Raw genomic sequence first — 21,819 nt, 5'->3', positions numbered from 1 at the left:
AAGGCAGACAGGATGGCGCTCTGTGTCGGCTCTTCCTACCACCCAGGTGGACCCAGACCAGGGGCCCCCTGTTGGGTGTCCGTACCCCCAGGGGACATTTGGCAATGTCCGAGGACGTTTCTGGCTGTCACGCCCGGAGCAGGGACTACTTGGCATCTGGTGGGTAGGAGCACAGGATGCTGCTGGACATGCTACAACGTCCAGGGCTGCCCTCATGACAAAAATCACCTGGCTCCACCTGTCAGCAGCGCTGGGGTGGAGAAGTCCTGCCCAGGACTCAGCGGACGCCGACGGGTCCCTGGTCTCCGTGGTGGGATGCACTCTGTCATGGGAGACGCCAGACGTGGTGGCTTGGCGTGGAGGTAAAGACCGCTGCCTTTGGAGTAGGGTCTTTCTGTCACTTGCCCTCCAAATGACCTTGGGGAAGTGAAGCACTCTGAGCCTCAGTGCTCTCATCTCGAATACGGAGGGCAAAAGAGACCTGTCACATAGATGCCACCAAAGATTTAAAGAGAAAAAGCGTGTGAGATGCCTGGCACAGGACGAGCTCTCAGCAGTGGGCGCTCACGGCGGCCGCGGCGGCCACAGCGTCAACCGGGTTCTGCTGGCAGCTGTTCCAAGCGGAGTTCACCCCACCGCATCAGCTGGGGGACCTGGGTCTTTATCTGATAACTGGAGGGCGAGGCTCGTGTCCCACGGCTGTTGCTGGGGTCAGTGCTGCATAACAAAACACCCCCAAACTCGGCAACTCAACAGCTCACCCCGGCAGGTGCCGATTCCTCCCACGGGGGCAGGGGGCGGCTAGCGCAGCCCTGCGCGGGATGCTGGCTGGCCGGGCTGGGGTCCAGGTTTGCTTGGGGCATGGTGGGCTCCATGTGTGCCATTTGTGTGCTCAGTGGACAGTACCGTGTTTCCCCGAAGATAAGACAGGGTCTTACATTTGTTTTTCCTCCAGAAGACACCCCAGGGCTTATTTTCAGCAGATGTGTTGTTTTTTTTAAGTACTGTACAACCATCTACACTTATTCAAATGTAGTTTAGTCATCTTCTCCTGGAACATCATCATCACTCTCCAGACCCCGAATCCCATCCTGAATTTCTTGCGACTCTGTTTCCTTTAGAACCATCGGCCCGATCTCTCCTGTCGAGCCACAGAGCTCTCACGGGGCAGATGAGAAGGCCTGCTCGTGTTCTCTCCCGCTCTGTAACAAAATGCATGGGCTGTGCAGATGCACTGCGTAGCCACACCTGTCACTAGGGCTTATTTTCCGGCTTCTATTGCACAGATGCTTAGAAATCCTGCTGGGCTTATTTTATGGGTAGGTCTTATTGTCGGGGAAACACGGTAGCACCTTGAGGACATTTTTGTCACGTTGGCTCAGGGGAGCACAGGTGGCCAAGCCAAACCGTGTAAGCACATGTGGGGCCTCTGGTCACCTCACACCCACTGGCGTCCCATGTCACAAGCAGGATGTCATGGGATCCTTGCAGCAAAGGTAGGGCTCATTCTTTTCATGGATACTGGTTGAGCACCTGCCTCACTCCGAGGATACAGCAGCAAACCGCCTCCCCTGGCTCCTGCCTTCGCAATGCCTCTGCAGCAGCAAGGGGAGAAAATGTCTAAGCAAACAGCCACAGTAAGCAGACCGTTAAACATCATGAACGCTCTGAAGACAGCCAGTGGGTGGTGGAATAGGAGACGCTGGGCAGGGCTGGGGTAGGACGAAGGGTCAGGGAAGTATCTCGGAGGTGGTGACATCTGAGCTGAGATCTAAATGCCAACAGCTTGGAAAAGAGCTTCCCACGTGGCAGGAACAGCTAGTGCACCTGCCCCAGGGCATGAGCACCTGCCCCAGTGTGTGAGCACCTGCCCCAGGGCCTGAGCACCTGCCCCAGGGCACGAGCACCTGCCTCAGCATGTGAGCACCTGCCCCACGGCCTGAGCACCTGCCCCAGGGCCTGAACACCTGCGCCAGGGCTCGAGCACCTGCCTCAGCATGTGAGCACCTGCCCCACGGCCTGAGCACCTGCCCCAGGACCTGAGCACCTGCCCCAGAGCGCAAGCAGGCTTTGCATGTTTGAGGAACAGGAAAGCAGCCACAGCAAAGGAGCATGAGGACTGAGAAGGGAAAGAGCAAAAGTTCGGATGGATCAGGTGGGACAGGCCAGGTTGTCGAGGGCCTTGGAGGCTGTGGTCAGAGTTTTGTTCTACTCCACGAGCAACAGGACACCGTGGGAGATTCTGGTTTGGATTTTAAGTATGAGGTGGGAACTATGGTAAGTCTCACTTTGCAAATGAGGAAACTGAGGCCCGGAGAGGTTGAGTGACTTGCCTAAGGCCACACAGCAGGTAAGTAGCACAGCTGGGATTCACACCGAGGTCTACCGGATCACCTGGCCCCGTGGGCCCAGGCGAGCGTGGGAGGGTGCTGCCCTCCTCACTGACGGGTGATGCAATTTGCACACAGCCGTGCTGTCTACGATGGTGGCCACCGATCAACCACGTGCAGCTATTTAAATTAGTTTAAATCAAATACAGTGGAAACTTCAGTTCCTCTGATGCTCCGGCCACATTCCGAGCACTCGCCAGTCACACGTGGTCAGTGCCTGCTGTGTCGGACGGGGAGCACATAGGCTTTTGCCATCACTGCAGAAAGTTCCCAGGGAAGCACGCCCCCAGGCCTCTGGCGGTAGCAGCTACACCACCTGTTCGCTCCTGGAACAGGTTGATGGTCAAAAATAAACACCCGGAACCGGCCAGGAAAGATCAGGTTGTTCTGACCCAAAAAAAAGTCTTAAGCTGCAAAGCATATTCTGTTCTAATAAAAGACTTTTGCCAAAGATAAAGCCATTTATTGACGAGTCAGATTCTCCTTAATCCAAGCGGGCCCCATGTGGGTTGTCGCAAATGGGAACAGAGGGTTTCCAGCCCCAGGGGGCCCTGCAGCTGGTCTTTGCGTTGACGAAAACCTCTGACCAGATCCCTGAAGCCCGGGGTAGGGTCCAGATTGGGGTCTGGGCGCCTGGTTTGCCTCGGGGAAGGTTTAAATTCTGGAAAACAGTTCTCCTCTCCTGGGTTTGCTTTTTCTCCTGCCAGATCCCATAATCCCTGCCATCCGTGTGACCCCCGCTGCTGAGAGCGACGTGGGAAGCAGGGCTCGGTCTGGGCAGCATTTTATGCAGCCTGTCATACCTTCATCAAGGAGGGCGCTGGCGTAGAACCCTCAGGCTGGCTTATAAGTGGAGGGAGGAACTGTGCTTTTCCCAATCGGAATTTGGCCAGCGAGATGGTCTGTAGGCCAAGCCCACAGCACAGGCATTTTGGGAAGACCTGGCTGGCCCACGTTTAGGGGAAGGTTCCAGGCGACACATGCGTCACCACAGAACTGCCGCTTCCAGAGAGGGGGCACGCCCGCCGTGCAGACCAAGGAAGGCTTTGCTGGGACAGGAAACCCGAGCTTGGTGGAGAATGCAGTTGAGCGCATTCGCGGGAAAAGTGGGAATCCATTCGTTCCGCAGGCATCTCCTAAACCCCGGTGCGCCGTGGGGAGTTCCAGGCAGCAAGGCGGACTTGAGGTCCTGGTCCTTGCGGCACTGGCATTGTGATAAGGCGACACAGGAAATGCACAGAAAGATAATAAATGGGCAAAAAAAAAATCCCACAAGCTTATTTCAGTCGTATGCACCATGAAGACAGTAAGACAGGATGGTGCAAAGGCGGGGGACGGAGGGAGGGCTGTGACGGGCAGACAGGGAGCCAGGCCAGTCCCTGCCCTGAGCACTTTACGCGGGGCAACCCGTTGACCCCCGCGGCAGTGCCGCAGGTGGCTCCGTTCGCTCGCAGGCAGAGGAGGGGACTGAGGAAGGAGCAGTTCACTTTCATTTCCGCACAGCCGGTGAGTGGCAGGGCGGGCACCTGAGTGACAGTCTAGTCCACGGTGCTCAACACCCTGTGCCCTACCTGGATGGACAGAGGGGTGGAGCTGGACAGACAGATGATGGATGGACAATAAGATAGATGATAAATAGGTCTGACAGATGGATACCTAATAGGTGAAAAATGGATGGAGAGATGGGTGGTGGATGGATAGGTATTACTTTATAGAGGCCAAGGAAAGTCTCTCTAAGGAGGTAACATTTTCTTCCAAGACCTGAACGGACAGAAGGAGCCAGTCTGGTCAAGACCCGGGGCGGCGTGGTGTTTGTAGGCCGAGGGAACAGTCTGTGCAAAGACTCTGAGATGAGAACGAGGAGAAACCCTCCCCTCACGTGGGTCTGGGGCAGAGCTGGGGCAGAGACCGGTGATGGGAGCCGAGCCCAGGGGGGTGGGCCAGGAGCAGCCCCGGGCACTTTGTGAGCCGTGGTGGGCAGGGTGGACTTTATTCTAGTTGCAGAGGAAAGGGCTTCGGGCTTATTCGCTCGGGGAGGCAGGCGCGGGAAGCTGGGAAGGGGCCTGAAGGGGCGACCACCGTGCGTGCAGGAAGAGCGGGCACGAGGTGCCGTCGTGAGTGGGGCGTGGAGCCGGGGGGAGGTTCCCTGAGTCTGAGAGCCTCTGCCTGTCCCCAAAACAAGGCGATGACCCTGGCCTGGCCCCGTGACGACGTGCCGGACATTAAACCGGTCAGCGTCCCAGCTTCCCCGACTCCCCGGAGCTCCCGGAATGAAGACAGGTGTCTCCGTGGCCGGCAGGGCTTGCCCCGGGGCCCCAGCACCTGCCTCCCTGAACTCAATTGCTGACCCGTGTCCAGGGATGGTGTCCATCCTGGCTGCCCGGCCCTGCCCCGTGAGGCGGTCCCTTCCCGCCTCACCCCTGAGACAGGGCGAGCCTGCCCGGTCTCAAGCGCCGCGGCCAAGGAGAGGGCAGGCAGATGGCGCGGGTGACCCCGGGCGCGAGCTGCGGCGGGAAGCCTGCGTGCACGCCGTGGTCGGATCTGATTAAGGCTCTCCTGCCGCCCTCCCCGCCAGACCTCCTCGTAAACACCCTTCCGGGGCTCACGCCTTCCATCTGCCCGGCCCTCCGCAGACGGCCATCTGCCAGCCCAGGTTTCCGCCCGCACACGGGTCTGCGACGCCTGCCTGCCTGCCACTTGCGGGCGCCGGGCTCATGCCTGCGCTGGTCGGCTTTCTCATTTGATCCTCCCCGAGCGGGACGCACACCTGGTCCTCCTCCCCCAGAGAAGTCCGGAAAGCGGCTGCCGTGCGCTTTGGTAACGAGGGAACTTGCTGAAGTTGCACCGAGACCTCCTCCAGATGGAAACTCCAGCAGCTGCCGGGGGAAGGGCGGCTTCTAGGGAAGATCCCAGATGAAGCTGGGAGCGGGGGCGGGGAGGACAGGGGCCGGCGGAGAAGGGAGCGTCCCAACGTGGGGTCCAGGGGTCGTCCTCCGACTGACCACTCCAGGGCAGGACGTTCGGGTGCAGCGACTCCTTGGAGCCGTTCGTGTTACTGTCCGGCGTCACCGTAGCAAACCACAAACCGGTTTGCTAAAACAACAGGAATAATGCGTTCGGGACCCGAGTTCAAAGTCAAGGTGTGGACAGGGCCGCTGTCCCTCTGAGGGCTCCGGGGGAGGCTCTTTGCCTGCGGCTCCCGGCCCTGGTGGTTCCCCCGTGCTCGGCATTCCTTGGCTCGGGGATGCACCGCCCCCATCTCCGTCTCCGTGTGTGCGTCTGTGTCTCTTCTCTTCTCACAGACACCGTTAGACTCAGGGCACACCCCAAGCCAGTGTGAGCTCATCTTGAGCCTTAACTAATCACACCTGCAAACAGGCTGCCTCCCGCTAAGGCCATGGTGTGAGGTTCTGGGCGGACACGAATTTTGGAGGTCGCTTTTCCACCCAGTGCCCCCCCCCATCTGGCGTCCTTCGCCGGCTCACGCGGGTTCCCCTTAACCCCACCCGCCCCCTTCTCGCAACCCTCCCCGAGCTGCGGGCGTGTGTGTGTGTGTGTGTGCATGTGTGTGCGTGCCATCTGCTCCCTGCCTGGGCGCGGGGAGGGACAGCCTGTCTGAGTGGGCCGTTCGGGATGAGCCAAGCGAACCGGGGCCAGGGCAGCTCCAGGAGAAGATCCGGACTGTCTCTGGCCCCCAGGCACGGCCGGGCCCCGGTTGCTGGGCAGCGGCCTTGCTTCCCGAGCCCCACCTGCCCGCAGGAACGGATGACCCCGAGTGCCACATGGCAGGAAGGACGGCTTCGGCCAAGGCCATAATCCCAGGATAAACACCGTTTGGAGCAGGCCAGCCGACAGAGCAAACTGTCACAGGCGGTCCCTGCGCTGCCTCTCCACCTCAGACGAGGAGCAGCAGCCTCGGCGAGCCTCAGTTTCCCCACCTGCAGAATGGAGCCTAATTGCTGCGCGTAGCTCCGGGCGAGGACTGAGTGTGAAAGGGGTGGGAAAGCACGTTGCAAGAAGAGCGTTTCGTGCGCATTCCCAGAGCGGGTGTGAGAGAGATGCAAATTTGATTTTTCTCTGCCTGAACTTAATTCAGATATACAGGCTTAGTCCCCTGAGTGGCAAAAAAAAAAAAAAATTAAAAGCACAAACAAAAGCCCTATGCTAGCCGTCTGATTTGGGAGCATGTTGAGTTTGGGATGCTCAACAGAAATCCAAGCGGAGATGTGGAATGAGCAGTTGGATACCCGGAGACGGGACTGGGGCAGGCGTTAGCTCAGAGGCGATATTCAAAGCACCGTTACTCAATGATTGCAACAGTGAGAGGGACGTACAAGACGCAAGGAGCGCGGCCTCCGGAGCAGCAGCAGCGTCACACGGGGACGGGTCACAGGTGCCGGCCTGGGTCCCCCGGCAGACCAGCTGGTCGGAGGCTGAGCCCGCCAGTCCTCCCTGGTGCTCGCTCAGGTCTGAGAACCCGCTTGGCCAGAGGAGGGTTCAGGCGAAGAAGCTATCACTGGGCATCAGCGGTCCACCATCAGCCACCTCCGCTTGTCCCTTGGAGAGCGGCCCCTGAGACATATCCCCCCGCGTGGCAGTGGTGTCACCAACGTTGCCAAAGCTGAGTGACAACACAACAGGACAACCGACCAGACTCGGCTCAACCCTGACCCACGCACCAACCCCCCCTCACCCCAGCCCCTCCAGGTCCCCACGGGCTGGTCCACGGCCACCGTGGGTTCAGCCCAACGGTCGGAGCAAGCGGAGGCCAGGGGACAGTTTTCTCAGTGGCCAGCCCACCCTCGTGGAAAGACGGAAGAGATTCCAAGAAACGAAGCCAAGGGACCGGAGAGATCCCCGTGGGGTTCTCCGTTCCTTTTTGTAGATAAGCCGGACCGTTCTGTGACGTTGTGGTTTTCACCGCTAGCCACTTAGGGGGTGACGGATGCACCCTAACACGTCCCCGGACGTTTACGAAACCTTCGGGAGCAGCAGTGACGATGGCTCTATCACGCACGGCCACTTCCCACCCTTGGCGTTGCTCTTAGTTATTTATATATTCAGGAGCGGCCAGGTTTCCTCCCACCAGAGCTCAGGAAGGTAATAAGTGAGAAAAGTCAATGGTCTGTAAATTACAACATTGATTAAAGAAGTGATTGCTGATGTAACTCGAGCTCGGCTATTATGCTAATGCCAGCCCGGACCGGGACAGTGTTTACATGCTAATGACAAGCCTGCACAGCCACTGGAACTGGTTCCCACCCCTAATCAGCATGTAGACATTTTCGAGCCACTCTTGACCACAGATGAGAAGACCCATCCCTGGGACGCCCTCCCGGCTTCTCCCTGCCACAGTCCCCGGCAGACGAAGGAACCGTCTCAGCCCAGCCCTCGCCAGCTGCCCCCCAAACAGAAGATGGAGACGGGGCCCAGGCCAGCCGCCCGTAGCTCCCGGAAGCTGGGGAAAGGGAGGGCGTTCTGAGCAGGAGAGCTCAGTGGGCAGCACACGATGATATGAGACGGGGTCCACGGAGCCCCAGAAGAGGACTCCAATCCCTCCCCAGGGCACGGCCGGGGCAGGGGACAGACAGGCAGGTCAGCCGTTGTAGCTCAGTGCGGTGTGTGCCGCCTGAGGAGACCCTGAGCGCCAAACTGTACGTGTGTGCCTTTCTCCGGCAAGGATTAGCTTTCTGTGTGCTCTCAGAGGAGCCGGTAACCCCAGGAAGACTGGGAAACATTGCCTGAGAGCTTTCTAGAAGCTTTTGAATTAAGTTCTTGTGTTTCAGCTGTTTGGGGCTCTACCTCTTCTCAGTTTCTCCCTGCATCTCCCACCAACCCCAAGATCCTTGATGATTATCTTGAAGCAGGTGTTCCCATGAGTGGAAGACCTTGTTTATCCATCCATCCATCCTTCCTTCTGTCCATCTTTCTGTCTATCCATCCATGTGTCTACTCATCTATTCATCCATCCATTCATCTGTCCATCCATTCATCTGCCCATTCATCCATCTGTTCATCTGTCTATCTACCCATCCATCCATCTAACCACCCATCCATCCATCCATTTATTCATCTATCCATCCATGCATCTGTCCATCCATCCATCTGCCCATTCACCCATCTGTTCATCTGTCTATCCACCCATCTATCCATCTATCCATTCATCTGTCCATCTATCTATCCATCCATCTATCCATCTGTCTCCATCTATCTATCCATCCATCTGTTCACCTATCCATCTATTCATCCATCCATCTATCCATCCATTCATCCATCCATTTGTCCATCCATTCATCCATTCATCTGTTCATCCATCCATCTGCACATCTGTCTCTCCATCCATCCATCCATCTATTCCTCCATCCATCTATCCATCTGTCTGTCCATCCATCCCATACCCACTTTGCTGAGCTTCTGCATCATGAGCAGCTAGGGTAAGGAACCACAAGATCAAAGATGAAGAAGACAACCTGGCTCTGCAGGATGGGTCATATTTATTCTCTGCAACTCAACTTGGTTTCAGTTTTTAGTTCATTACTATGGCAGAAACAGAATCCCAGCCTAATTTCCAAGGGACCTAACTATTGCCAAGACACTGGGGCAGGGGGTTTCTGGTCTTCTAGTCTTCCAGAAGTTCACAGCTCCTAGGAGGACATCCTTTAGCAGTCAGTCCACGGGCATTGCCTCCATGATGGCCTTGTTGTCATCTACATTGGCCCTTCCTGCCTGCCTGAGAACACAGGCATCTTTCTGCTGTTTCACTGCCGCACTGGGAATGTCCCTGGGGCTATAGATAGATTCATCTGCGAATGAATGGCTTTGGAACACACAAGCCAGATATTTTTAGACTTTTATGTTTATTTTCTTTGTGCGTTTGTTTTGCTTTCTGCTCCATCTCATCCCTTTTGTGAGACAGCAATCTGCTAGAAAGGAGAGCTGGAAGGGAGGACTGCAGGGCAGGGAACGCAGGCTGGTGGTCACGCACAGGGATCTGCCATTCGCATGATGAACAGCTACAAGACAAATGCGTAAAGTATTCCAGTGGGGATGGGAGGCATGTCCCAGGGACCCGTGAGCTGGGCCAGGCCAGCCACACAGGATGGGTGCTCCCAGGGAGGGTGCTCCCGGGCAAAGGGACCTGCACCACCAAGGCCTGTGGGCCCTGGAGAAGCATCAGGACCGTGTGTGAGTGGAAGGGACATAGCTCAGGCTCGTGTGGACCCTGCCGGGAGGAAGGTGCCGCAGGCCCAGCATCCGGGGAGGCCGGCTGGGGTGGGGCCGGTGCAGCTCCCTTTCTGAGCACACGGCAGTCTGGGGCACAGACGTCTGTGGGGCTCACATCACACCCCCTCGGCCCACCCAGATTTCAGCCACAGCCGCAGTTGTGTGCAAGTCCAAGTTCACTTTTTGATTGTGGTTTCACCTCAACCTGTTTTCTGTTTCCTGTTCCAGGCGGGGAAAATCTTTGACCCAGCAGAAAATGGGAGCTGGTAGATAATATTCCAGCCTCTTATATTCCTGCCCCCAGGTGGACAATTCCTTGGAGAAGCTGAGTCTGATGGTTCCTGTAGTAGCCTTAAAAATGCGCCTTCCTGTTGGCTTTCCCTCTTTCTCCGTCCTTCTCAGTCTGTGCCTTCACCCCTGCTGTCTGGGCTCACCTCCCAGTTAAACCAACTGCACTGAATCCTTGCCTCAGGCTCTGCGTTGGGGGGATGGTGGGGAACCTGAATGAGGCACATGTGCTTGGCCAGAGAATAAGACAAACCAGAGCATGGTGGTCTCCAGGGCCCCACGAACTTCTCCTCCATCCTCTCTTCCTCTGTCCCCGCAGGTGTCTGACCGCTGCGACTACATCTTTGTCAACGGCAAAGAGATAAAGGGCAAGATGGACGCGGTGGTGAACTTCACGTACCAGTACCTGAGCGCCCCCCTGCACGTCACCGTGTGGGTGCCCCGGCTGCCCCTGCAGATCGAGGTCTCTGACACGGAGCTCAGCCAGATTAAGGGCTGGAGGGTCCCCATCGTGGCCAGTAAGAGGTGAGCCTGGGTGGGAGAGATGTCCTGGAGCTATGAGGACAATTGCATCATTTACTGACCCTAACACTAAGGGACCCGGTGCGTAGTAGGTGCTGGTATTGTCTCGGCTATTCCACCTCCCTAAATCCTAGCAACCGCCTCTGAGGAGGCTGAGCCTCCAAGAGGATCCAGCCCGGCCCGAAAGCTGGTGCACAGCAGGTCCGTGCCAAACCCAGGTTGTCCGCACCCCACACCTGGCTCACGGTGGACTGTCTCTTGCACGTGGCTCTCCCAAAATGCCGCCATGGAGATAAATAGAATGTTTTGGCTTCTCAGTCACCGGGGAATTTGAGGTTAAGCTTATTTACTCTTAACCCTTTGCACTCGCTTGCTTTTTTCTCGATTCCTTTATTCTACTAGGGATTTAATTTTTCAAACACCCCAGATTTTACAAAGCACGGCAGTAGAAGAAAAAACTGGAGTTTCTTTTCATACAAACTTATTCATTTGGATTTTTTTATATTTCAAATTATTGATACATTCAAAGAGTCATTTTAATCTCTATAATTTTTGCTAACCGTGTCGAGTCACACTCGACACCCGAGTGCAAAGGGTTAAGGTAAACATCAGAGTTCTGTCCTGTGCTTTATGAATGTCTGTAAGCTCGGGATGCTCTGTGCAGGTCAAGTTACTGGATGCAATCTAGTGGCATTTATACTGGACCATGGGATACTGTTTGCAAAAGGCACCTCATTTATTCTCTGTGACTCCGGTCTGTCTGTCACGGGTAGGAGGTTTGGGGTCTCGTTTTCTCAGCTCCGTGGCCCCCAGATTAGTGAGTGTTTAGCTAAGTGAGGGCGTGGCTCAGTTCCCGGCCCCCTGCCTGGAATTCTTTATCCTAAACCATCAGGGCTATTTTCCTGACCGTCCCCCAGGTACCAGGGCCTTCCTGTTAAGGGACAAGGTAGAGTGTGCCTCAGGGAGACAACACATCCATTCCTACAAGGAGAGCCTGAAGGAATTTGGCCTGATTGGAGGAGGACAGTCCGGCCAGGCATTCGGATCATTTAGGAGTCACGAGCGGCCAAGATAATGGGTGTGTTCCACGTCCCCAAGGGAGAACTGAGGCTTGCTGGGCTCCAAGGACCACACGAATCACCATGTACGGTTAACCAGGTTGTGCACTGCACAACCAATCCAAGCTCTGCCCCTTAGTAGCTTTGTGAGTGTGGGCAAGCGACCTACTCTCTGTGCCTCAGTTTCCTCATCTGGACATGAGAATATGCTTACGGGTTGGCCTCATGGCGTCATGATGTTAAAGGAGTTCATGCACGAGGGGGCTTAGGGTGGGACCCGGCCCGTCTCTGGAGTGTAATACAGCTCTGTCCGATAGCACTGTCTATCGTGGTGGAATGTTCTGGAACCACACTGCCCAGTACGGTGACACCCATAATAGCACACACGTAGCTGTGGAGCGCTCCCACTATAGCCAGCCTGGAGAAGTTGAATTTTTAAAATGTACTGGGTTTCGACGTGTTTAAATTGAAATCTAAATAGCCACACGTGGGCGCGGTGAATCCCGGCCCTCACGTCTCTCGTGCTTCGATAAACACGTTCGAAGAGGAGATGCCCGGCGACAGGCTGGTGCTCGGGGCTCCCGTCTGGATGCCGTCCCCCCGGGTGGAGGCGTGCACCCGCCTGTCCCCAGAGCCCCGCGGACCCCCCACCCGCGTCTGAGAGCCCCTTCTCCTCCCCCGCCAGGCCCACCCGAGAGAGCGAGGACGAGGAGGAGGAGGAGGACAGGCGAGGCCGGGGCTGTGCCCTCCAGTTCCAGCATGCCACCGTGCGGGTCCTCACCCAGTTTGTGTCCGAGGCGGCCGGCCCCTGGGGCCAGCCCGGCCACCTGCTCGGTCCCGACTGGCAGTTCGACGTCACGCACCTGGTGGCAGACTTCATGAAGCTGGAGGAGCCTCGCGTGGCCACGCTGCAGGACAGCCGGGTCCTGGCCGGGCGGGAGGTCGGCATGACGACCATCCAGGTAGGGAGCCTCTGTGTCCCTGTGGCTCACACCTGTGATCCCAGCTCTCTGGGAGGCCGGGGTGGGAGGTCGGGATGACGACCATCCAAGTAGGAAGCTTCTGTGTCCCTCTGGCTCACACCTGTGATCCCGGCTCTCTGAGAGGCCGGGACAGGAGGTCAGGATGATGACCATCCAGGTAGGAAGTGTCCGTGTCCCTGTGGCTCACACCTGTGATCCCGGCTCTCTGTGAGGCCGGGACAGGAGGTCAGGATGACGACCATCCAGGTAGGAAGTGTCCGTGTCCCTGTGGCTCACACTTGTGATCCCGGCTCTCTGGGAGGCCGGGGTGGGAGGTCGGGATGACGACCATCCAAGTAGGAAGCTTCTGTGTCCCTGTGGCTCACACCTGTGATCCCGGCTCTCTGTGAGGCCGGGACAGGAGGTCAGGATGACGACCATCCAGGTAGGAAGTGTCCGTGTCCCTGTGGCTCACACTTGTGATCCCGGCTCTCTGGGAGGCCGGGGTGGGAGGTCGGGATGACGACCATCCAAGTAGGAAGCTTCTGTGTCCCTGTGGCTCACACCTGTGATCCCGGCTCTCTGAGAGGCCAGGACAGGAGGTCAGGATGACGACCATCCAGGTAGGAAGTGTCCATGTCCCTGTGGCTCACACCTGTGATCCCGGCTCTCTGTGAGGCCGGGACAGGAGGTCAGGATGACGACCATCCAGGTAGGAAGTGTCCGTGTCCCTGTGGCTCACACTTGTGATCCCGGCTCTCTGTGAGGCCGGGGCAGGAGGCCGGGATGACGACCAGCCAGGTAGGAAGCTACTGTGTCCCCCGCACGCAGCGTGCTGTGCGGAGCAGACGGAGACTCAAAGAGGACAGTCCATCGCAGCCAATTCCTTGTCTCCACGATAGCCCCGGACGGTGTCCTGCGGACACAGAAGGCTGAGCCGGGACCAGCTCCTTGCGTTCCCGTCTCCTTCCAGACAGAACCAGGAAGGTGGCCGGGCGAGGTGGCTCATGCCTGTAATCCCAGCTCTCTGGGAGGCTGAGGAGGGAGGATCGCTCGAGGTCAGGAGTTCCAGACCAGCCTGAGCAAGAGCGAGACCCCGTCTCTACTAAAGATAGAAAAAATTAGCCCGGCGCAGTGGCTCATGCCTGTAATCCCAGCACTCTGGGAGGCTGAGGAGGGAGAATCGCTTGAGGTCAGGAGTTCCAGACTAGCCTGAGCAAGAGTAAGACCCTGTCTCTACTAAAAGTAGAAAGCAATAAGCTGGACAGCTAAAAACATATAGAAAAAATTAGCTGGGCATGGTGGCGCATGCCTGTAGTCCCAGCTACTCGGGAGGCCGAGGCAGGAGGATTGCTGGAGTCCAGGAGATTGAGGTTGCTGTGAGCGAGGCTGATGCCACGGCACTCTAGCCCAGGTAATAGAGTGAGACTCTGCCTCAAAAAAAAAAAAGAATTGAGAAGGTGGCTGCACGTCCTGAACACGCCTGCAACCCCACGCCCCACCGCCACATTCCCGCCGCGGTGACGCTGCCTGTCCCACCTCCCATTCTCCCAGGTGCAGCTGCCCACGGCCCCTGGCACGGCTCCGTTCCTCTCTGCACGGCTCTGCCAGCAGCACGGGAAGGAGCACGGGCTCTCCCTCTCGTGCCCCTCCCGCCCCTCGCCGCCTCCTCCTACCGTTCAGTTAGCCCCAAACTCTCTTCCCAACCTACTCCCCCCTCCCTGCTCCTTCCCTCCCTCCCTTCCCCTCCCCACCTCCCTCTCTCCCCCCTCCCTCCTTCCCTCCCTCTCCCCCTCCTTCCCTCTCCCTCCCCACTTCCCTCTCCCTCCCCACTCTCTCCCTCCCTCCCCACCTCCCTCCCCCCTCTCCCTCCCCCCACCTCCCTCCCTCCCCACCTCCCTCCCTCCTTCTCCCCCCTCTCCCTCTCTCCCTCCCTCCCCACCTCCCTTCCTCCCCCCTCTCTCCCTCCCCACCTCCCTCCCTCCCCCCTCCCTCTCCCCCCCTCCCCCCTCTCTCTCCCTCTCTCCCTCCCTCCTCCCGACCTCTCTCTCTCCCTCTCTCTCTCTCTCCCTCCCTCTCCCCCCCCTCCCCCTCTCTTTCTGTCTCTCTCGCCCCCATCAGGAAACGGACGGAATGGTAGGATTTGGGGACAGGTGACGGACGGGGCATGCACGGCCTTTCCCCCACCCCTCAGATCCCAGGCAACTGACTCCACCTCTGTGGAATGTCGTCGTGAAATGACCGGTACATGTATTATCATTTCGCCCAGGCATCTCAAGCCCAACACGTGGCTTATGAGACGAGGCAGAGAGTGCTGTCTCCGCAGAGGGTGCGTGCGGTGGTGAAGCCAGGAGTGGACTATCTATAATTTGCGTCTCCCCGGTTCGCTCCACGGTCCACTTAGACCTGGGTGCAGGCTGCACAAAGTCAGCTTGTATGCAGCTCTTCGCAGGGCCGGTCAACGGGGTCGCCGTGCACAGTTGACCAGGTTGTGCATGGTGCGAGGGCACCTCATCTAAAAGAAATATTGCCGGGAAAGGGTCTGACATCCAGAAAGAGGAGTGACAGCCCTTCCTCGTGTCCTGCCAATCCCACAGGTGCTGTCCCCGCTGTCTGACTCCATCCTGGCAGAGAAGACGGTCACCGTGTTAGATGACAAAGTGTCGGTGACGGACTTGGCCATCCAGCTCGTGGCCGGGCTGTCCGTCACCCTCCACCCCAACGCAGAGAACAGCAAGGCCGTCACAGCTGTGGCCACGGCGGAAGAGCTTCTGCGGACCCCCAAGCAGGTAGGGGTCCGGAGGGCGGAGGGCGGGAGGGCAAGGGGCGGGAGGGAGGAGGCAGGAACGGGGCGGGCTGGCAGAACCAGGGTCCATGTCGGCAGAGCCATGGAGGCCCCGTCATTGCAGACAGAAGTGCTCGTCTTACCCACGTGGCTGTTGGGTCACACAGACCTCGGGTCAGCGATGAACCAGAGCACTGCGGTGACTCACAGCCCACAGAGGTGCCGCCGCTACCTGGTGCTTTGTGACACCTGGCACAAACCCGGCCGCTCAGGACGGCGCCCGCCTGTCCGCTCCCGGTGCTGTGGGTGCTCAGCCGGGCTCCCCGCTCAGGGCGCCACGCGGCCGAAATCAAAGTGCAGCTGGCCGGCTTCTGGCCAGGACGCTCTGGGTCGGGGTCTGCGTCCGTGGTTATTTATGCGTCGGCAGAAGCAGATCCTTGCAGTCCTGAGATGGAGGCCCCCAGCTGGTGACTGGCTGGGAGCTTCTCTTAGCGACCGACCGAAGGCCACCACAGTCCTCCTCCCTCCTCTCTCCCCGCCCCTCCCCACGGGCCTCAGCCCAGCAGCGGTGCGGGGTCCTCACACCCCAGCCTCCCTGCCTCCCCTTCCTGCCACCAGCTAGAGAAACCGCTCTGCTTTGAAGTGAGGGTCCAGGGGGCATCACTGGGCCCACCCAGGTGGCCCAGGAGGATCTCCTCACTCCTCACCTCCAGGCCACCCGACAACACAGCCGTGAGCAGCATCCCGCTCATCGCACGCGTGTCCCGGGGTTTAGGGCGGGACATCCTTGGTGGGGCCGTTCTGGAAGCTCTGCCTACCGCAGGGAGACAGCTGCGACCTGGCTTTGCTCCGGAGTGTCCCTGGAACGCCGGGGGGTCCACGTCCAGCCCGCGGTGCCGGCTCCTCTCCTCTCTCCAGGGCAGGCAGTTGGCGTGGCGTGGCGGTTTCTAGTCCATAAAGGGCAGAGTCAAGCGGGCGGAGGGACGTGCAGGGGAGAGGGCGTGGAGCTATTTGCCGAGAATGTGTAATCAATTAGGGCGGACGATTGGCATTGCAACCTCCCTGGCAAGGGGCGAGGCCACCGGTCCCCTCCCCGACGTGGCCCATCTGTCTTCATCAGGTGACAGTAATTGGCGGCCCCAGCACCGACTCTCGGGTTACGGCCGAACCACGGAGCATCTGATTTGCAGACAGGGCTGTTTTAAGGATGGAGCTCTCAATCATTCCCGGGCGGGTGTTATTTTAAGTGGTTCAGAGTTTCTCATCTTTGGGGAGTCGCGTTGGCTTCTCCTGATAAAAACGCCAGGTCCCCACCTCTCTGTAACGAGCTAATGGAAGGACTTGGTCTCAATCACACGGCGGGTTCGGACAGAGATGGATTCTGGCAGGCCGAGGGCGCTCGGGGCTTTAGCTCCGATTGTCTGCCCTTTGGGGAGCCTATTTCATGCTAACTTCTTTCTCCATCTAGAGTTTGTGAAGGAAAATTAACTCAAGAGGAAAAGTCAGCCACAGTGAGCTTGCACACTGCCAACAGGGCCTGCTCTCGGCCCGGGGAGTGTGGAAGGCTGGCACCTTGTTTGTGACCATTTTCAACTTGGAAATACAAAATCTGAAAGATTTTCGCAGCCACAAATATGAGGGCCCTGGCACATGCGTCCCCCCGCCCCCCACGCTCTGCTTGTTCTGCAGAAAGCCAGGATAGGAGAACGAGACCAATCCCGTGGGATTCAGGCGTGAGGCTGAGGCATTAGCGAGGGGCTCTCGGGGGTGCAGGACCCATCGGCCGCCATGATGGGGGGGGAGGGGACAGGGCGGGAACCGCATTGCTGAGCCGGCATCATCTGGTGTCAGTTTGGTTCCCCCAGAAGCTACGCCTGAGCAAGGACTCGAGTGCAAGGACTTTATCTAGCGGAATAAAACAAGCCCAGTAGGGAAGCCGGCAGGTGATGCTTCCAGCTCAGCCACCTGCATGGGCAGCTGGTTTCATTAACCAAGATACCGCTGAACCAGTCAGCGGGTCCGGGCATCACTGACAACGATGACCGGCGTCCACAACAGGCCCTCATCCCCTGGTCACAGACACTGATTAGTGGCCTGGTCTTTGGAATTGATGCAGGTACCATGTTCCCCCAAAAATAAGACAGGGTCTTCTATTGATTTTTCCTCCAGAAGACACCCTAGGGCTTGTTTTCAGGGAATGTGTGCGTGTGTTTTTTTTTTTAAAGTACGGTACAACCATCTACATTGATTCAAATAGAGTGAAGTCATCTTATTCTGGAGCATCATCATCACTCTCCAAACCCCGAACTCCATCCTGAATTTCTTGTGACTCTGTTTCCTTTGGAACCGTTGGCCCCGATCTCTCCTGTTGAGCACTAGAGCTCTCGTGGGGCGGATGAGAAGGGCTGCTCGTCTTCTTTCCCGATCCTCCACGACAGGCATGGGTTGTGCAGACGCGCTACGCAGCCGTGCCCATCACTAGGGCTTATTTTCGGGGCGGGGCTTCTATTGCGCACATGCTTAGAAATCCTGCGGGGGCTGATTTTATGGATAGGGCTTATTTTCGGGGAAACATGGTACTGCGGGGGAGGGCGGGAAACACGGTCAGGGCGGAGGGCCTTAAAGTGGAAGCTCCCTCTTCTCTCTGCACCCCCATGCCATGCGGTGGCACCTTCAACTTTGCCTGAAAAATAAGGAAACCAGCATGTTTCGCCCATTATGGCTGATCTGCTGCCCGGTGGAAGGTGGGCTGTCACCCGGGGGCAGTGATGTCCCGCGTGCTAGCGGATGGCACTGCCTGGGGCTTCCCTGTGTTGTGGGTTGTCGGTTTGCTCCTGGCGAGGCTGCTGCTCCATTTGTTCCCATTTACATTGAGGTGATTTCTCTGACCTGGCCATCGCACCTGTAGGTTTCCCGCCTGCATCCATCGGCCGCCGGGTCTGGGTTCGGGGTCCCGCCCCTGTTTCTCAGGGTCTTCTCTAGGACGGGGCTTCTAGAGAGGAGCCCCTCCCCCAGGGTGGCCTTCTAACGCTGCGTCTCCCCGCAGGAAGCCGTGGTCAGCACGTGGCTGCAGTTCAGCGATGGCTCGGCGACGCCCCTGGACATCTACGACACCAAGGACTTCTCCCTGGCGGCCACCTCCCAGGACGAGGCGGTGGTGTCGGTGCCCCAGGCCCGCTCCCCCAGGTGGCCCGTCGTGGTGGCGGAGGGCGAGGGCCAGGGGCCTCTGGTCCGGGTGGACATGAGCATCGCGGAAGCCTGCCAGAAATCCAAGCGCAAGAGCGTCCTGGCCGTGGGCGTGGGCAACGTCAGGGTCAAGTTCGGGCAGAACGACGCGGACCCCGGCCCCGCGGGGGATTACGCGGAAGACGAGCTCAAGAACCACGCCAGCGAGCGCCGGCAGAAGGGGCCAGCCGAGCAGGAGCGCGCGGGCCAGGACGCGCCCCTCTATGGCAGCTCCTCCCTGGGGCGCGAGGAGGGGGCGCCGGGCAGGGCCACCGCGGCGGCCACCACCACCACCGCCAAGTCGCTGCTGGACAACAGAGTGGCGAAAAACAGCCGTGCGGACGCGGGCAGGCTGGCCGGGGAGGGGCAGCTGCAGAACATCCCCATTGACTTCGCCAACTTCCCGGCGCGCGTGGACCTGCCCGGGGCGGGCGGCGCGCAGCCGGCGGCGGAGGACGAGCCGGTGCAGACGCCGCGCGGCCTGAGCGACCTGGAGATCGGCATGTACGCGCTGCTGGGCGTCTTCTGCCTGGCCATCCTGGTCTTCCTGGTCAACTGCGCCGCCTTCGCGCTCAAGTACCGGCACAAGCAGGCGCCCCTGGAAGGCCAGGCCGCGGGGACGCACTCGCACGACTGGGTGTGGCTGGGCAACGAGGCGGAGCTGCTGGGCACCGCGCCGCCGCCGCCGCCCCAGCGCGAGCACACGACAGTCATCGACCGCGGCCCGGTCGCCGGCGCCTACGAGGAGGGCAGCCACCTGCTGCTCAACGGCGGCGCCCAGAAGCACGTGCAGAGCCAGGTGCACAGCGCGGCGGGGTTGGTGGGGTTGGCGTCCGGGGCGCGGCAGGGCAGGGACCACCCGAAGCAGGAGCCTCCGCACTCGCCCACCTCCAAGAGGAAGAAGGTCAAGTTCACCACCTTCACCACCATCCCCGCGGACGACGGCTGCCCCACCGTGAACTCCATCCTCGGCGGTAACGACGAGGACATCAAATGGGTGTGCTGAGACGCGGGCGGGGGCGCCCCGAGGACTCGGGGGCCGGTCTGGAGACGGCGGCGCGCGGGTGTCCTCTGGCCGGAGCGCTCCGCAGCCCGGCTGCCTTCCTTCGGGTCCGCGAGTCCATGCAGGCTCCAAAAATTGGCCCGCGCCGCCTCGTGGGGCAGGAGTTCTCGCTGGGCTGAGTGGGCAGGGCTGGGCCTCAGTGGCAGTGGGAAGTTTTGAAGCCGGGTAAGGGACTTTTTTTTGTATCAAGAGGGTTTTTTTTTGTTTGTTTGTTTGTTTTAGCAGTCCAGGGATGGTGGATTTTCAAAAGCCAGAGGAATAAACTCGGGGGTAAAGGGACTGCAGACCAAGATATTAAACTGCACATGGTGAAATAAATTAGAAAGGTTATTTTATGAGTCAACCTATAATACAGACAATCTACCAAAAATCATTTGTTAAAAAAAATGAAAAAAGACAAATAAAAAGAGATAGAAATAATAATCTGTTTATATTTCTAATAAAGGAGCAAAACATAAAAGTAGGGCCCTCTAAGAGACATTTTCCATTTTAGTTCACCATTCCCGCTTTGACTGTCTACAAGGGGCTGCCTCTTGGGATAGAACGAAGGATTTTTAAATCTTTACTTGGTAATCTTTTCTTCTCTTTTCCATGTTTCCTGTTGTTTGGTTTTGTTTTTTTTTTCCTTTCTGTGTCCTAGACTTCTATTTCGTTTATATTTAATGTTTATTTCTAAGGATCAAGGGGTATATTTTTTCTTAAGGGAAATATAAATTATATTCCTGTGTGTTAGATGGATTCCTATAAACAAGGTCCATTCATCCGGTTTTTGAGTAGTCACGTCCAGGCTTTTCTATAGCCCTCCAGCCTGGCTGGCGTTTGCCGGGTGTTCACAGTTAGAAGGAGCGCTCAGAGCCTCTCGTGGGAACCGTGGTTGGGCCACGACCACAGCCACCACCACGGCAGGACATCGCTAACGGCAGCCGACGCCCACCCTGGACCACCCGGCCACGCGGTGACTCCTCCCCTCCTGCACGAGGTGGGGGGGGGGGGCAAGTCGGGTCAAATGCAAAAGAGACACCGTGCCCAGGAATAGCCACAGCCGACCTGGTGGGATGGGTCTGCCCCAGGACATATCCGATGCTGAAAAAAAAAATGAACAAAGGATAAAAAAAAAAACAACTGGGAGTTTTTCAGTTGTTTTTCTTACTTTGTTGGGTGGGGTATAATACCAGCATAAACTCTAAAGATAAAAAAAAAAATCTATGTTAGATTGTCAATCAACTGTGTTTTTGAACAGCATAATTGTGTAGCAGCACATTGCAAAACACGCATTCATCCAAAGCGGCACGCGTGTGGCCGGAAGACCACGGCAGAGTGAGGTAACCCCCTTCCTGCTGGCCGGCGCGGTGGCCACGGTGGGCGGGGGAGGGGGACACCGTCCGCACGCCGTGCTCTCAGCCAAGACGCCAGGGGTGTTTATCGTGTTTATTTTTTTAATTACTAAAACCAGTAGCTCAGACAGGGTCCTTCAAGCCTCCTCCCCGTGGTGGGACCTTTAAAAAAGTATATTTGTAGCACATGTTGTAGACGGAAAGAAGATATTTATTTATACCTGTGATGCCAATTGTCATTAAAAGGCGTATCATGGTGTGACGTTCAGCGTCTCTTTGGGTGTTTCTTGCTTCCTTGAGCTCCTCCCTCCCTCCCACCCTGAGATGCCCAGCTGCCGAAGAGCTAGGCTGTTAGGATGCAGGGAAGACAACGTGTTTGCCTGTCTCTTTCTATTTTTTTCCTCCTTGGTTTCTTGGCTGACCCGGAGTCATTCCCAAATAGAAAACCTTTCTCTCTCATCCGTGCGCGTCAGTGGGACTGACCCGGGCTCCAAAATGTGCCTTTTTCACAATTTCCAGCGTGAGGCCGAGGCCACCGACCCGAGCCCACACTTTGCAAACTGCCCACCTCGTCCCAGAAGGAAGCCCTGGCCTCGGATGGAAGATGGTGTCAAACCCCCCCTCTGGGGAGAGGGGTTACTTCCGCTTGTTTTGTGTGTGTGTTGTTGTTGCGTGTTTGAAGTTTGCGTGGGACTGTTACTGCTGTCGATGAGTTGGGGGAAGAAAATTTTTTGGTAGAAGTAGTCAAGGGGTTTTTTTGTGTGTTTTTAAATGACTTTATTGAGATACCATTCACATAGCAAAAACTTGACCCATTGAAGCTGCACGATTTAATGTTTTTTAGTGTATTCACAGAGTTGCACATCCTTCAACACATCCATTTTAGGGCATTTTCATCATCCCAAAAAGAAACTCCGTACCCGTTAGCTGTCACTGCCCTACGCCCTACTCTCACCAGCCCTGAGCAA

The 21,819-nt window shown here is 57.6% G+C and overlaps 1 protein-coding gene across 1 annotated transcript in view; it reads left to right on the top strand.

Annotated features, from left to right (window-relative positions):
• TMEM132C (transmembrane protein 132C) overlaps positions 1–21,071 on the top strand; it is a 154,175-nt gene extending 133,104 nt beyond the window's left edge. Inside the window, 4 exon segments of the mRNA XM_012784859.3 lie at positions 10,222–10,427; positions 12,168–12,444; positions 15,042–15,233; positions 18,276–21,071. Of these exon segments, the coding sequence (XP_012640313.2) occupies positions 10,222–10,427; positions 12,168–12,444; positions 15,042–15,233; positions 18,276–19,676 (2,076 nt within the window). The 3' untranslated portion in view covers positions 19,677–21,071.
• Positions 21,072–21,819: the final 748 nt, after the last annotated feature.

This window comes from Microcebus murinus, chromosome 22 (genome assembly GCF_040939455.1).
Source record: "Microcebus murinus isolate Inina chromosome 22, M.murinus_Inina_mat1.0, whole genome shotgun sequence".
In the NCBI taxonomy this organism is placed as follows: Eukaryota; Metazoa; Chordata; class Mammalia; order Primates; family Cheirogaleidae; genus Microcebus; species Microcebus murinus.
Note: the sequence above shows the minus strand (reverse complement) of the source record. Positions and strands in the feature narration are given on the sequence as shown.